At 36.6% G+C, this 16,688-nt stretch overlaps 1 protein-coding gene and 1 long non-coding RNA gene across 12 annotated transcripts in view; one reads left to right on the top strand and one right to left on the bottom strand.

Annotated features, from left to right (window-relative positions):
• LOC144310899 (uncharacterized) overlaps nucleotides 1-16,688 on the bottom strand; it is a 51,760-nt gene that overhangs the window by 23,500 nt on the left and 11,572 nt on the right. For 2 of the 3 annotated variants that reach the window (XR_013376556.1, XR_013376557.1), the window contains 2 exons: nucleotides 16,305-16,438; nucleotides 14,897-15,023 (listed from right to left, as the gene is read on the bottom strand). This is a non-coding gene — a long non-coding RNA (uncharacterized LOC144310899). Of the gene's footprint in view, nucleotides 1-14,896; nucleotides 15,024-15,357; nucleotides 16,439-16,688 lie in introns of all 3 variants that reach the window. The other variant, XR_013376558.1, reaches the window with a different exon arrangement.
• POLI (DNA polymerase iota) overlaps nucleotides 1-16,688 on the top strand; it is a 26,853-nt gene extending 10,165 nt beyond the window's left edge. For 4 of the 9 annotated variants that reach the window (XM_077892554.1, XM_077892564.1, XM_077892544.1 and 1 more), the window contains 5 exons: nucleotides 1,183-1,361; nucleotides 2,531-2,622; nucleotides 5,016-5,146; nucleotides 13,402-13,607; nucleotides 15,598-16,688. In XM_077892554.1, coding sequence (XP_077748680.1) covers nucleotides 1,183-1,361; nucleotides 2,531-2,622; nucleotides 5,016-5,146; nucleotides 13,402-13,607; nucleotides 15,598-16,419 — 1,430 coding nt within the window. In that variant the 3' untranslated portion in view covers nucleotides 16,420-16,688. Of the gene's footprint in view, nucleotides 1-1,182; nucleotides 1,362-2,530; nucleotides 2,623-5,015; nucleotides 5,147-10,824; nucleotides 10,948-12,308; nucleotides 12,493-13,401; nucleotides 13,608-15,597 lie in introns of those variants that run through there. The other 5 variants (XR_013376510.1, XM_077892585.1, XM_077892582.1 and 2 more) reach the window with 5 other exon arrangements.

The raw sequence follows: 16,688 nt of genomic DNA, 5'->3' as shown, positions 1-16,688 counted from the left end.
TGGCTGAACCTTCAGATGTCATAACTTCATTTGTTTAACCCATGTTTGTGTGATTACAAAATGTTTTGTACACTGCCTTGCTGTCATTAATATTGTGTACCTTGAAGTTTTCTGGATGACATTGAGTCTGTGTTCTGACTACATCAGGTTGTAATAAATTGAGGACTGTATACCGTTCATACGACATTATTACTTGGCTTTACTTTTTGAGTACTTGCGTTTATTTATTTTTATAGGCTTTCTCTTTTCTTTCTTATTGCCAGATTGCCAGCTCTCTTTTATTTCAGCTATGAAAATATCTGACACACTACTAATTTCCCCTCCACGGGGGCATGGGGGACTCAGTCAGTTAAACCTCTGACTCTTGATTTTGGGTCAGGTCATGATCTCAGGATCATGAGATCAAGCCCAGCATGGGGCTCCATTATCAGTGTAGAGTTTCCTTGAGATTCTCTCCTTTATCCTCTGCTCTTCCTGCTCTTGCTCTTTTTTTCTCTTAAATGTTAAAAAAAAAAAAATATTCCTCCACATCCATTGCCTTTCAGTTACTACTTTTAATGTGGTGGGAAATCAAAATACTGTAGAATTTTTCTTTTTAATGAGAAAAATAAAGGAGTACTAATTACCTGAGTATCTCAGGGTGATAAAGTATTGACTGAGTTTTAGTGCAAGAACTTTTGATAAGAGTTTTGCTAATGAGTAGATTTTTTTGTTTGTTTGCTTCCTTGATCTTATTTTGGGATAGTAAATATTGCCAGATATGTCTTGTGGATAAATGTGTGATATTATGTGTAAGAATCAGGTTAGCTGACTAGCACATGCTAATTAATTTTGTTGCTGTAGTGACAGTCTTCCTTTGCATGAATAATAACCATTATTCTTGAATACTTCCAAGGTGTTATGTAACAGGTGGTAAACATTTCATTTTATCAAGACAGCATTTTTTGGTTGTCTCCATATTTATTACGTTGTACTAGGGTTGTGAGGTTTCTGAAGTGGTTCATATAAGAGGTCCTGAGCAGAAGAAGGATAGCCTAATTTTCAATAAAATTTAATCCTAGTGAAATATTCATTATGGAATTTAAAGATGTGTGTGTGTGTGTGTGTGTATGTAATATTTTAATTAGCTTTATTTTAAGAAGAAAAGCTACTCTAACACTGTACGTATTTCTTTTTGTCTAGGTATTGGCTATAAAACTGCCAAACGTCTTGAAGCTCTGGGTATCAGTAGTGTGTATGATCTTCAAACCTTTTCATCCAAAATATTAGAAAAAGAATTAGGAATTTCAGTTGCTCAGCGTATCCAGAAGCTCAGTTTTGGAGAGGATAACTCTCCTGTGACACCTTCAGGACCACCTCAGGTACCTGATAATGATTTTATTTTAATTGGGTACTGGTTGCCACATTATTTGAGATAAAGATTTCTGGCTTTAGTACTATGTTCTTATTATTCTAATTTGCTTACTAGGTTAGTATTGGTCTCTATCCTATGAGAACACTAGTTTATTGAGTTAGTAAATTTTTTTTTTTTAAGTAGGCTCTATGGTGGGCCTTGAACTCATGACCCTGAGATCAAGTGACCTGAGCTGAAATCAACAGTTGGATGCATAACTGACTGAGCCACATAGGCATCCCTAGATTAGTAAATATTTTTAAATTGAATCTAAGAATTCGTATTTCTGTCTCAAGTTAGGTACCTTGCTTAAATACTACTTACAGCCCATATTGCATATATTAGGCAAAATATTTTAATTTTTAAGAAATCTTGTTTTCCGAGTAGTCTAATGATTTAGGAAATGAAGACAGGTATAATCACCCAGTTAACACTGATTTTTTTTTTTTCCTATGTGACAGGCACTTTACTAAGTGCTTTATGTACCTTAGTCCATTTAATCTTTACAACAAAGCTTCGAGGTAGGTAGTGCTACCCACTCTCCCGTTCTTGTTTTAAAGATGAGGGTACTGTACTTCAGAAAGGTTAAATAACGTGTCTAAGGTTAAACTCAAATTCAAGTGCTAGGAGATTAAGAGCCTCACTGTAATTGTAAAGTAAAGCTTGGAGTTGGTACTAGAGCTTTATAATTTTCTTGACTTTCTGGATACTTTCTAGTGGAGTACAGTAACTTGCAGATAAAAAGAGTTAATAAAAAAGTGAACTAGGGACACCCGGGTGGCTCAGCGGTTTGGTGCCTGCCTTCAGCCCAGGGTATGGTCCCGGTCCTGGGTTTGAGTCCTACGTCAGGCTCCTTGCATGGAGCCTACTTCTCCCTCTGCCTGTGTCTCTGCCTCTCTCTCTCTGTCTCTGTCTGTCTCTCTCTCTCTCTGTATGTGTGTCTCATGAATAAATAAATAAAATCCTAAAAAATAAAATAAAATAAAATAAAATAAAATAAAATAAAAGTGAACTAAATGGCTGAAATTAAGCACAAGAAGGAAGTTAATAAAGAATATACTGAATATTTGGCATGCACACTTATAACTGGATATGCTTATTGGTTTACAATAATCCCTATTTGTGCTTCTTTGGTAGTCCTTTAGTGAAGAAGATTCATTTAAAAAGTGTTCATCAGAAGTCGAAGTTAAAAATAAGATTGAAGAACTACTTGCCAGTCTCTTGAACAGGTGATTTTCCATTTTGCCATATCATTCTATATATTCTGTATAGAGTATCTAGAAAGTATAGTTGATATTCTATCTTGAAATTTATAGATTAACTGGAGACTGAACAGTGTAAAGAGAGATCGCTTATCATTGAATTTCTCTACAATATAAACTGTTGCAAAAAATAGCAATAGACGCTCATAACTAAATATAATTCATTTTCATTAGTCTTAATTTTAATAACATTGTGGTTATACTGTGGCTCTTAAGCTGCTCACAGTTACCTAAGAGGGTTTTATGGATATTTAGAATCTCTACACTTAGAAATTTGTGATGATTGAGGATAGGAAATTGTGAAGAGCACATGATGGAGAAAGTAGACGAACCCTCATATCTCCTTTGCATCAGACTATGTGAAAGAAGATAGACTCAGACAAAGGAATAGCTAAATGAGGCTATGTGTGTGCAGCCAGAGTGTGGTGTGTGCAGGGCCCTGGTCTGTAAATAAATGAACGTGTCAGCTGCATTATGAGTATACAAATAGCATAGCATAAACCAAACAAGATGTTTAGCTTTCTGATGCTCCTTTACTATCATATATCTGTTTCTCAGTATTCCATAGAAGAGTATTGTCTGTCTTCCTCCTATTTCTTAGACTTCTCAGGATAAGGTGGCAGGGGCCTAACAGTTTAGAGTAGCTGTGCTTCTGTAAATGAGGGTAGGATGGCTAACTATGACTGAGGAAAAAGGATTTTAGATGACTCTAAGTCTCAGTAAAATAATGGGGTAAAATTTCCTACAGCGTTACTATCACATGCTGTGTGGTTCTCATGTCTTGAGCAGAGCCATGCATTCATCATTTGCTGCACACGACTGGGGCTGGCTGAGTGACCTAGCTTTGGTGATATAACTCAGGCTGGGCCTGTGAGTATGTTCCTGAAACTGGGTCATCTGCTTGGCTTCAGTTACTATGAGACTACTATGAAATGCCTGGCCCTTGGAAAGAGTTCTGCCCGTAAAGAAACTACAAAAAAATTTTTGTAGGCTCTTATATTTGTAGAATCGACACAGAAATGAGGCTAGGTGCTCTAAACCTGTAAATTACCAAGTATGAACCATTTATCCGTGTCTCTGTTTTCTATCCCCTCTTCTTCAGTAACTGAGGTATAATACCATCTAAGTGACTGGCCAAAAAAAAAATTGTGCTTGTGTGAATGTATTTTCCCCTCTAGTTTAAGCTTGCTTAGAATATAACCTTTTCCTAATAAGTCTTAATTAGTTCTACAAACCAAGTCACACTCTAAATTATATAAGGACTTCATAGAAGAAGTTTAACTGGAAGATATTTAAACTAGTAACACATTTATAGGAACCATGTAAGATATTTTATTAGTAAGGAAGCAATCAAGACGTTTTGTGATAAAAAATTATCACAAAAATCCAAGTTTTCCAGTTCAAAATATTTGAGTATGTTTAACAGTGTACAATATTTTTATTTTATGTTTGTGATTTTTTAGTGCATTGCCATATATATAAAAAGGAAAATATTATTTTTTAATGACATTTATTCCAGTAATTAGATTTTCTGCTTTTTAAGTGAATTTCTTTCTCTCTAAAACCTTTGTTTCAACGCTAAAACCAAGGCCATTTAAATGGAACACTTTTTTTAAGACACATGTACATGTATGTCTTTAGTATATAATTGATGTTTCTTTGTTTCTTTTTAAGATTTTATTTATTTATTCATGATAGACACACAGAGAGAGAGAGAGAGGCAAAGACAAAAGCAGGCTCCATGCAGGGAGCCCGATGCAGGACTCGATCCCGGGACTACAGGATCATGCCTGGACCAAAGGCAGGCTCCAAACTGCTGAGCCACCTAGAGATCCCCCCTATAATTGATGTTTCAAGTCATTGCTCTTATTTGCCATATAATGGTGATATTCCTGTTCCTTGTGTCTGTTCAGGGAGTGCTCTTTGACAAAAGTTATCTAATTTAAAACCTTTTTTTCTTTTTTGTAATCTTTTTTTTTTTTCAGTATAAAAATTTCACATATTTGCCTCTGCCAGTGAACAAGTCTCTTAGTTTCTTAAATTTCCTGCTGATTTTAATAAGTTGTTTTTAGTGATGTTTGTATTTGATTATAAAATGACTTGTTATATCTGATTTCCATTCTTTTCCTGATTTCACTCAATTCTGATTAAGGTCTGAGAGCTCTACATTTAAGATTTTAGAGCTTTGGTGCATACGCTTGGTGTAATTTGTTTGGGCCATTCAGGGCCTTTTACTGCTTACTGCCTAGTTATCAACCATGTTTATAATTGTTACAGTTACTAAATTTGATACCTCTTAGATTAAAAAAATCTTTAGGTAATACTTTACTTTCCTGTTTCTCCTTTCTCTTAACTTTTAGAGTATGCCAAGATGGAAGGAAGCCACATACAATCAGATTAATAATCCGTCGATATTCATCTGAGAATCACTGTAGCCGTGAGAGTCGTCAGTGCCCTATTCCATCACATATAATTCAGAAGTTGGGGACAGGTATGGGCTAATTTTCTAATAATTTAATTGGCAGGTTGAACTCTTAAAAGAACTAACTTTGAATTAGAAATATGATCCAAAGTTGTAGGGTCTTCACAGGGAGTTAGTGAGCTATTAAATACCTTCATTCTATCAGGAATTTTCACAGGAAAACTGTGTTGGTTTTTATAGATAGTAAAAATGAAGATGCAGGGCGGCCTGGGTGGCTCAGCGGTTTAGCGCCGCCTTCAGCCCAGGGCCTGATCCTGGAAAACCGGGATTGAGTCCCAGGTCAGGCTCCCTGCATGGAGCCTGCTTCTCCCTCTGCCTGTGTCTCTGTCTCTGTCTTTGTCTCTCTCTCTCTCTCTCTCTGTCTCTCTCATGAATAAATTTTTAAAATCTTAAAAGATGCAGTTAATAGGGTTTCCCAAGTTCAAAGAAAACAAAACTATGATAATGTATTATATGGCACAAGATAACTTCTTTATGGACATTTAGATTGTTTCCCTTTTTTGACTCTTAGGAAAATGATGCTATGAATATTTGCATTTGGGCAGATACATGTTTTTATCTTGGGTAGATTACAAAGACTGGAATTGCTGAGTTATGTGGTAAATTGAACTTTAAGAAACTGCCAAACGTTTTCCCAAAGTGAGTATAACAGTTTATATTCTTAGCAAGAATGCATGAGGGTCCCAGGTTTTCATGTTCTCTCTCCCACTTAGTATTGTCAGTTTCCTTTATTATAGTCGTTCTTGTGGCCTAGTAGTGGTATTTCATTGTATTTTATGTTTTTTTTCCTCCTCTTTTATGGATAATGCTTTTGATGTCCTATCTAAACATTCTTTGTCCAACCCAAAGGCCATAGATTACCCCTCCATGTTTTCTTTTAGAAATTTATAGTTTTAAGCTTTAAAATTAGATCTAATTTGAGTAAATTTTTGTGTGTGGTGTGTGATAAGGGGCTTAATTCATTCTTTTGTATGTGGATATCCACTTGTTCCAACAGAATTTGTTAAATAGATTATTCTTTCTTGAATTGTCATGGCTCCTTTGTCAAAAAACTAAGTAGTTTATTTCTTGATTTTCTTATTCTTTTTTTTTTTTTAAGATTTCATTTATTTATTTATGAGAGACACAGAGAGGGTGAGAGAGAGAGGCAGAGACACAGGCAGAGGGAGAAGCAGGCTCCCCATGGGGAGCCTGATTAGGGACTTGATCCCAGGACTCCAGGATTATGCCCTGGGCTGAAGGCAGCACTAAACCACTGAGCCACCCAGGGATCCCCTTGATTTTCTTATTCCATTGATCTGTATGGTTATCCTTATATCAGTTCCACCCAATCTGATACTTTATATGTTTTGAAATTAAGTAGTGTAATTCCTTACCTTTGTTCTGTTTTGAATTATTTTGGCTATTCATGATCCTGGGCTTTTTGTTTGGGGGAAGATTTTAAAATAGGAATTTGATTTTTTTTATTTATTGTGGGTTTATTCAGATTTTCTATTTATTTTGAGTCAGTTTTAGTAATTTTAATTTTTTTAGGAATGTGTCCATTTCATTCAAGTTGTCTAGTTTGTTGGCATGAAATGGTCAATATTCTTTTATTACAAGTGCCTGGGTGACTTAGTTCCCTTCAACTTGGGTCATGATCCTGGAGTCGAGGGATCAAGTCCATATTGGGCTCTCTGCTCAGCGAGGATTAGGCTTCTCCCTCTCCCTGCTCGTTTTTTCTCTTTCACTTGCTCTCTCTCTCTCTGTCTCATAAATAAATAAATAAATAAAAATCTTAAAAAAAAAAAAGATTCTTGAACCAATAGAGCATAATGGTATAATTTATCAAAGCTGGGAAATAGGTACATAATCAATATCTCATCTCTAGTTTTTAAAAAAATTCCCCTTGTAATCCTTCTAATTTTGGTAGGATCTGTAGTGATGTCTCTTCTTTCATTCCTGATTTTGGTAATGAAGGTATTCTTTTTTCTTTGTCATTCTAGCAAAGTTTATCTGAGTAAGCCTCACTCAAAGGTTTTATTGATTTAAGATCCAACTTTTGATGTCATTGGTTTCTCTGTTGTTTTTCTACTTCCAATTTCATTTAATTCTGCTCTTTGTTTTGCCTTCTTCCTGCTGGCTTTAGGTTTAATTTTTCTTTTTCCCTGGTGTTTCATTTATTTTATACTCATTTTATAATAATTCAAGTTTAACATTACACATTTCTTTTTATTTTATTTTTTTATTTTTATTTTTTTTAATTTATTTTTTATTGGTGTTCAATTTACTAACATACAGAATAACCCCCAGTGCCCGTCACCCATTCACTCCCACCCCCCGCCCTCCTCCCCTTCTACCACCCCTAGTTCGTTTCCTAGAGTTAGCAGTCTTTACGTTCTGTCTCCCTTTCTGATATTTCCCACACATTTCTTCTCCCTTCCCTTATATTCCCTTTCACTATTATTTATATTCCCCAAATGAATGAGAGCATATAATGTTTGTCCTTCTCCGACTGACTTACTTCACTCAGCATAATACCCTCCAGTTCCATCCACATTGAAGCAAATGGTGGGTATTTGTCATTTCTAATAGCTGAGTAATATTCCATTGTATACATAAACCACATCTTCTTTATCCATTCATCTTTCGTTGGACACCGAGGCTCCTTCCACAGTTTGGCTATCGTGGCCATTGCTGCGATAAACATCGGGGTGCAGGTGTCCCGGCGTTTCATTGCATTTGTATCTTTGGGGTAAATCCCCAACAGTGCAATTGCTGGGTCGTAGGGCAGGTATATTTTTAGCTGTTTGAGGAACCTCCACACAGTTTTCCAGAGTGGCTGCACCAGTTCACATTCCCACCAACAGTGTATGAGGGTTCCCTTTTCTCCGCATCCTCTCCAACATTTGTTGTTTCCTGCCTTGTTAATTTTCCCCATTCTCACTGGTGTGAGGTGGTATCTCATTGTGGTTTTGATTTGTATTTCCCTGATGGCAAGTGATGCAGAGCATTTTCTCATATGCATGTTGGCCATGTCTATGTCTTCCTCTGTGAGATTTCTCTTCATGTCTTTTGCCCATTTCATGATTGGATTGTTTGTTTCTTTGGTGTTGAGTTTAATAAGTTCTTTATAGATCTTGGAAACTAGCCCTTTATCTGATACGTCATTTGAAAATATCTTCTCCCATTCTGTAGGTTGTCTTTGAGTTTTGTTGACTGTATCCTTTGCTGTGCAAAAGCTTCTTATCTTGATGAAGTCCCAATAGTTCATTTTTGCTTTTGTTTCTTTTGCCTTCGTGGATGTATCTTGCAAGAAGTTACTATGGCCGAGTTCAAAAAGGGTGTTGCCTGTGTTCTTCTCTAGGATTTTGATGGAATCTTGTCTCACATTTAGATCTTTCATCCATTTTGAGTTTATCTTTGTGTATGGTGAAAGAGAGTGGTCTAGTTTCATTCTTCTGCATGTGGATGTCCAATTTTCCCAGCACCATTTATTGAAGAGACTGTCTTTCTTCCAATGGATAGTCTTTCCTCCTTTATCGAATATTAGTTGCCCATAAAGTTCAGGGTCCACTTCTGGATTCTCTATTCTGTTCCACTGATCTATGTGTCTGTTTTTGTGCCAGTACCACACTGTCTTGATGACCACAGCTTTGTGGTACAACCTGAAATCTGGCATTGTGATGCCCCCAGATATGGTTTTCTTTTTTAAAATTCCCCTGGCTATTCGGGGTCTTTTCTGATTCCACACAAATCTTAAAATAATTTGTTCTAACTCTCTGAAGAAAGTCCATGGTATTTTGATAGGGATTGCATTAAACGTGTATATTACCCTGGGTAACATTGACATTTTCACAATATTAATTCTGCCAATCCATGAGCATGGAATATTTTTCCATCTCTTTGTGTTTTCCTCAATTTCTTTCAGAAGTGTTCTATAGTTTTGAGGGTATAGATCCTTTACATCTTTGGTTAGGTTTATTCCTAGGTATCTTACGCTTTTGGGTGCAATTGTAAATGGGATTGACTCCTTAATTTCTCTTTCTTCAGTCTCATTGTTAGTGTATAGAAATGCCACTGACTTCTGGGCATTGATTTTGTATCCTGCCACGCTACCGAATTGCTGTATGAGTTCTAGCAATCTTGGGGTGGAGACTTTTGGGTTTTCTATGTAGAGTATCATGTCATCGGCGAAGAGGGAGAGTTTGACTTCTTCTTTGCCAATTTGAATGCCTTTAATGTCTTTTTGTTGTCTGATTGCTGAGGCTAGGACTTCCAGTACTATGTTGAACAGCAGTGGTGAGAGTGGACATCCCTGTCTTGTTCCTGATCTTAGGGGAAAGGCTCCCAGTGCTTCCCCATTGAGAATGATATTTGCTGTGGGCTTTTCATAGATGGCTTTTAAGATGTCGAGGAATGTTCCCTCTATCCCTACACTCTGAAGAGTTTTGATCAGGAATGGATGCTGTATTTTGTCAAACACATTTCTTTTTAGTAGTGCTTTAGATGCTTTAGATTTGATGATTTCCCAAAATTCATTCTGTTGTTTTCTACCTTAATTTCATGTTGATCAGAGAACATATTTTGAGTAATTTCAGTCTGTCTAGATTTCTTGAGTGTAATTTTATTGCCTGGCATGTAGTCTATCCTGGAAAATTCACTATTTATATTTGAAAAGAAGAGTTGAGCAACACTGTCAAATCATTCTACCTAACTAAAATTTGTGGAAGACTCGACCAATATGGCATTTTTGAATGACAGTTTGTCTGGATCTAATTTTTTTTAATGATTTTATTTATTTATTTATTCATGATAGACATAGAGAGAGAGAGAGGGACAGAGACACAGGCAGAGGGAGAAGCAGGCTCCATGCCAGGAGCCCAACATGGGACTCAATCCCCAGACTCCAGGATTGCGCCCTGGACCAAAGGGCGCCAAAGGCAGGCGCCAAACCACTGAGCCACCCAGGGATCCCCTGGATATAATTCTTGACTGTTTTTCTTTCTGTACTTTTTTTTTTTTAATTTTTATTTATTTATGATAGTCACACAGAGAGAGAGAGAGAGAGAGGCAGAGACACAGGCAGAGAGAGAAGCAGGCTCCATGCGCCGGGAGCCCTACGTGGGATTCGATCCCAGGTCTCCAGGATCGCGCCCTGGGCCAAAGGCAGGCGCCAAACCGCTGCGCTACCCAGGGATCCCTCTTTCTATACTTTGAATATACCATTCTGTTGTCTTCTGGTTTTCATAATTTGTGATGAGGAGTCAGCTCTTAATCAGTCCCCTTCTAGTCAGGAGAGAATAACCACCAAAAATTTGAATAGAGAAAGCTTCACAGAATTATTAAACTGTGATAGGGGAATGATTTTAAAGGTATAAAGAAGACTCTTAAGAGGTAACCAAGGACTGAGGAAAAGTACCTAATAAGGAAGAACAAACTTAGAAAGGAAAGTCCCCTACCCCTCAAGGACAAGGAGTGGTTGCAGAACACTGGATGGTGGAGAAATCTTTTGAATTACCTGCCCCAGAGCTTGTCCATAGTTATTGGACAGAGAGAAAACCATCCTCTGATCTGTGGATGAGCTGAGACTGGTTGGTAGGCACACAGAAGGAGTTGGGATATTGGGAGTTTCCTTATTGATGAGGCAGTGCATGTGTTGGAGTATGCAGTGTTCGTGTTGGAAGATTCTGTTATCAACCCTTTAGGATACAGGCAAGCTGAGGCTCGTGGATGGTTGTGCTGAAGATATCTGTATTCTGTTAATGCAAAGGCAGAAGATACGGTGCCTGCATAGGAAGACCTGGAGGAAACAGCCATCTGAGGTTAGAGGCAAGTCAAGGCTGTTAGGTGGGTGTGCAGAATGAGTGGGAGCACTCTCCTGGTATGTATGGTATTTGAGTGGGTAGTACCATGGTACATAGTCACTAAGCTCAGGTTAGGGCTTGAGGTTACTGAGTGTTCTACATGTGTGTAGTATTGAAAACACTATTAGATGTCCCTACACGTATGTATTACAAAGCATGTAATGGGAGAAAAAAAAAGCAAATGGTAGTACATTGGAACCAGGAAGAGAAGCCACCTTTCTCCTTTAATAGTCTTCCAGTGTTCTCTAATGACAATGTGTAATGTCATATTCAGTGTGAAAAATTTTAGAATCCAGTGCATTATCACAGAGCAGGTACTGAAGGATGAATTTGGAGCTGAGTTGTGGTATAACAATAGTAGTTGTATTGTTATTCTCATTTATGTGATGAGTTTTCTGTTTTTGTCTTTCATTAGTTTGACCATGATATGTCTAAGTGTGGAATCTTTGTATTTATCTTTCTTGGGATTTATTGAATTTCTTGATTCTGTAGATTTATTTTTTAATGAAATTTTGGGGGTTTAGGCTCTTATTTCTTCAAGTCTTGCCCTTTTTTTCCCTACCATCTCCTCTGGGACTCCATTGTACATATGTCTCTATGCTTGATAATATCCTACAGGTATGTGCAATTCTGTTCATTTTTCTTCAGTCTTTTTTCTCTTCTTTTAGCTTGGATAATTTCTTTTTCCTTAAGGATTTTATTTTTTAGGTAATCTTTACACTCAATATGAGGCTCCAACTTATAACCCTAAAATCAAGAGTTGCATGCTATACTATACCAACTAAGCCAGCTAAGCACCCCAAGATTGGATAATTTCTATTGAGCTGTCTTCAAGTTCTCTTAATTCACCTCTTAATCTCAAAACGGCTATTGCCCATCTAATGATTTTATTTATTTTGGTTACTGTACTTTTTAACTCTAGACTCTCCATTTGGCTTGTTTGCATATTTGAGTCTGTTTCCTTAATGAAATTCTCCTTTTTTGGTAGTTAACATATTTTACTTTATTTTTAATTTTTATTTTTTTAAATGATTGTTTGAGAGAGAGAGAGAGGTGTTGAGCACAGGGGAAGAAGCAGAGGGAGATAATCTTCAAGCAGATTCCCTGCTGGGCTTGGAACCTCTAAGTAGGCTCAGTACCATGACCCATGAGATCATGACCTGAGCCAAAACTGAGAGTCACATGGTTAACTGACTGGTCCCTAAAATACTAGGCACTCCTCGTATTTTACTTTAATTCTTTAAAGTGGTTTTCTTTAAAAAAATAAAAAATAAAAAATAAAAAAAATAAAGTGGTTTTAATTCTTTTTTTTTTTTTTTTTACAGATTTTATTTATTTATTTTAGAGAGAGACAGAGACGGAGTATGTGTGCACAAGTGGAGGGAGGGGGAGAGAAGCAGATTCCTTGCTGAGCGTGGAGCCCAACTTGAGGCTTAGTCTCTTGATCCTGAGAGATCATGTCCTAAGCTGAAATCAAGAGATGGAGGCTTACTCCACCGAGCCACATAGGTGTCCCTTTAGTTTTTTGAGCATATCTATAGTAGCAACTTTGAAGTCTGCTAAATGCAACTCAAAGTCCATTTCTATTGACTGCTTTTTCCTCCTGACTAGAATCACACTCCTATTTCTTCATACATTGTAATATTTGTTGAAAAGTGGACATTTTAGATAATGTATTTTAATAACTCTGGATTTGGATTTTTTTTTTTAAGATTTTATTTATTCATCCATGAGAGAGAGAGAGAGAGGCACAGACACAGGCAGAAGGAGAAGCAGGCTCCATGCAGGGAGCCCGATGTGGGTGGGACTCAATCCCAGAACCCTGGGATCACACCCTGAGCCGAAGACAGACTATGTCTGCATAGTTTAGTGGTTAGCCAAAGAGTGGTCAAAGCTTTTGTTCAAATGCTAGGGCCTGAAAGTTACCACATTAGTCACAAAGTCCAGTTCTTTTTTTTTTTTTTTAAGATTTTATTTATTTATTCATGAGAGACAGAGAGAGGCAGAGACACAGGCAGAGGGAGAAGCAGGCTCCATGCCGGGAGCCCGACGTAGGACTCCATCCCGGGACTCCAGCATCACGCCTTGGGCCAAAGGCAAGCGCTAAACCACTGAGCCACCCAGGGATCCCCACAAAGTCCAGTTTTATTGTAGTTTTATGAGGAGAAGATTTTCTGACCTGATCACACTTGCATAATCAGAAGTCCCATATTTCAAATCTTTTGAAAACTTAAACTCATTTGGCCTTTAGTATTGGTGTGAGATTGTCCCAGTTTAGTATGTAATGTCAAGATGTCCCAATGATATCTGTTTAGGATTTTAACTTCTTAATGCAAGCAATATAAATTATATTAAGCTTTTCATGTTAATTGTGCTATAATGTGCTTAAATATAGTCTTCTCAAATAATTTTGTTTAGGAAATTGCGATGTGATAACCCCCATGGTTGATATACTTATGAAACTTTTCCGAAATATGGTAAATGTGAAGATGCCGTTTCATCTTACTCTTTTAAGTGTGTGCCTCTGTAACCTTAAAGCACTAAATACTTCTAAGAAAGGGACTATTGATTATTATTTGACACCATCATTATCAACAACTTCACGGTCTGGCAAGCGCAGTTTTGTAAGTACACTCTTGTTGGATTTGTGTGGTTAACTTACAAAATTTTTTTTTAAGATTTTATTTATTTATTCACAAGAGACATACAGAGAGAAAGGCAGAGACATAAGGAGGGGGAGGGGAAGCAGGCTTCATGCAGGGAGCCCGATGTGGGACTTGATCCTGGGACTCTGACATCACACCCTGAGCCAAAGGTAGATGATCAGCCACTGAGCCACCCAGGCGTCCCTTAATTTACAAATCTGTTTATGTTCCACTGATACAATTCAGAGATCCTTTTGGATGATATTGTTTGAATTTACTTGTATATATTACCTATCATATCATGGTTGCTAGCCATAAGTACTGTACTGTGATCTAAGAAGAAAACATAAGCATCACTGAATACAAGAGAAAACCATTTTGGAAGTTCCTTGTTTTGGAAGTATTAAAACATTTTATAGCAACAGGAATATGATGAATATGAAAATATTGCTAGATATTGGAAATAAAATGTTTGTCTATTAATTTAAACATAAGCTAGCAGCATTCCCTCTCCCAATGTTTTTGTTAAAGTATTTGGTTTTGAAATTTGAAATTGTTTTTTTTTTAAGATTTTATTTATTTATTCATGAGAGACACAGAGAGAGAGAGAGGGAGGCAGAGACACAGGCAGAGGAAGGAGAGAGAGAGAGAGAGAGAGAGAGAGACAGGCAGAAGGAGAAGCAGGCTCCATGTAGGGAGCCCAACGTGGGACTCGATCCCGGGTCTCCAGGATCAGGCCCTGGGCTGAAGGCAGCGCTAAACCGCTGAGCCACCTGGGCTGCCGTATTTGGTTTTGAAATTACATTGAATTTTGCTAGCAGGATTGATATGACTACTCATTCTAAATTGTAGAAATTAAGAGTGTGGCAATACAGAAGCAGAGGCTGGTCATACTTTCAAGTGACTAAAATAAAACTCTATGGCCATTTAGCAAATCTCTACTTACTAAATATGGGATGCTTTAAGAAATAATCATATTTTACTAAATTGTACTTGCCTGCAGTTAACTCTTAATTCAAAATGTTATTTTCTTTGTTTTAATGTTTAATCAGTATATCAGTAATATCTTCATTAACATTTCAGTTTAAAAATGAGAACAGAATACTGTTACAGAAATAATCAGTGTCTCTTCAAATTACTTTTTTTCTGTAGTTTTTATTCCCTTTATTAACTGAAATTTTAAAAAGTTACTTTTTACTTCTTATTTGGTAGAAACAGAATTAGAGTCTTTATAATGGTTTTAGGAAGGTAAACATAAATGAAAGTACCTTGTACATGTCTGGCATATGGTAAATACAGTGTCCCAGATCTCTTCTCCTTTGACTTTTTTTGCAGTTACTGTTGATGTTTCCTGGGTTATTTATGACTGTGTATATATTTTCATGGTGCTTAAAACTAGAGGGAAAATTTAAGTGAAAATTTTTATATAGAAAAATTATGCTAATTAGAACTGAAATTTAAATTTTTATTTTATGTAAATATAAATAGTACAATATCTTCATATCAATACTGGATTTTTACCATAGAAATATATATATTTTTTGTTAAATGTTACACTTCAGAATAGAGATTTTCAGAAAACTAGCCTTTGATGTTCTGTGCATATATATATTTTTAAGATACTTGTAGGCAAATCATTTACTTTTCTAGGCTACCGTTCCTTTATTCACAGAATTGTAAATTTGAAAACATGATTGTTAAGGTCCTTTCCAAGTTTCCAGATGCATACCTATCTTCTGGCTCAATACTATCTAGGAAGGAAACCTCTCCCTTGAATAGTGAAGAAAGATGCACACAATAGTGTGACTAATGTGGTGGATTTATCATCTCTCGTTGTTTGGAATTGGCCAAAAGGATTGAAATTATTGAGTAGGACAGAAACGTGTTGGTCAGGTAATAGTCCTCTTCAGCATCATGAATATTTAAAAAATATCAGATACCTCTAATTACTGTTATTCTTGTGTCCTAGAAAATGAAAGACAGTCATATGGAAGATTTTCCCAAAGACAAAGAAACAAATTGGGATTTTCTACCATCTGGAAGAATTGAAAGTACAAGAACTGGGGAGGCTCCACGAGATACTGCAGATTTTTCTAAAGAAAAAGACAGTGATGAATTCCCACTCCGCTCACTTCCTGAAGGTATTGACCAAGAAGTCTTTAAGGAGCTTCCAGTAGATATTCAAGAAGAAATCCTTTCTGGAAAATCTGGAGAAAAAGTTCAAGGCAAAGGAAGTTTGAATTGTCCGTTACATGCCTCTAGAGGAGTATTATCTTTCTTTTCTACAAAACAAATGCAAGATAGTCCCTTAAATCCTAAAGATCATTTATCCAATAGTAAACAGATATCGTCTGTATCTTCCTGTGAACCAGGAACATCAGGTTTAAATAGCAGTAGTTCCTCTCCTCCATCTAGCCAAAAGAATTATTCACATTATATAGACAGTAGATTACAAGATGAACGAATGAGTCAAGGACCTAAAGAATCTCAAGGATTTCATTTCTCAAATACAAACCCTGCTGTATCTATTTTCCATTCATTTCCAAATTTGCAGAGTGAGCAACTTTTCTCCAAGAACTGCTCTACAGATAGCCATAAGGAACCAGTAGTGACAGTCTCTCATCATGAAGGACTTAAAGAAAATAGAGAGCAAGATTCTAGTGATGAGAAAATTACCTTTCCTTCTGACGTTGATCCTGAAGTTTTCTATGAACTACCAGAAGAGGTACAAAAAGAGCTGTTGGCAGACTGGAAGAGAGCAGGATCAGATTTCCACAATGTACATAAATAAGCACGTTCAGAAAAAAGGTCTAAAAAGCAAAGGAAAGGCCATTGTTCTCAGATTTAGCAGTTTATTAAGCTCCTCTAAATTAAACACTAATAGATATTCAATAATGTAGAAATTCCAATATAAAATGTTCCAGATAAAAGCAAGTCTAGTTACGGGAAGTAAATTCTGACAAAGCATAACAATATTCATAACAGAAGAAATAATGTAAAATTATCTTATTTCTAAAGCTGTTTTATATTGCTTTTCAATAAAAAGAATATCATGGTTAA

Source organism: Canis aureus, chromosome 1, assembly GCF_053574225.1.
Source record: "Canis aureus isolate CA01 chromosome 1, VMU_Caureus_v.1.0, whole genome shotgun sequence".
Classification (NCBI taxonomy): Eukaryota; Metazoa; Chordata; class Mammalia; order Carnivora; family Canidae; genus Canis; species Canis aureus.
The sequence above is the reverse complement of the archived record's forward strand: the minus strand, read 5'-3'. Positions and strand labels throughout refer to the sequence as shown.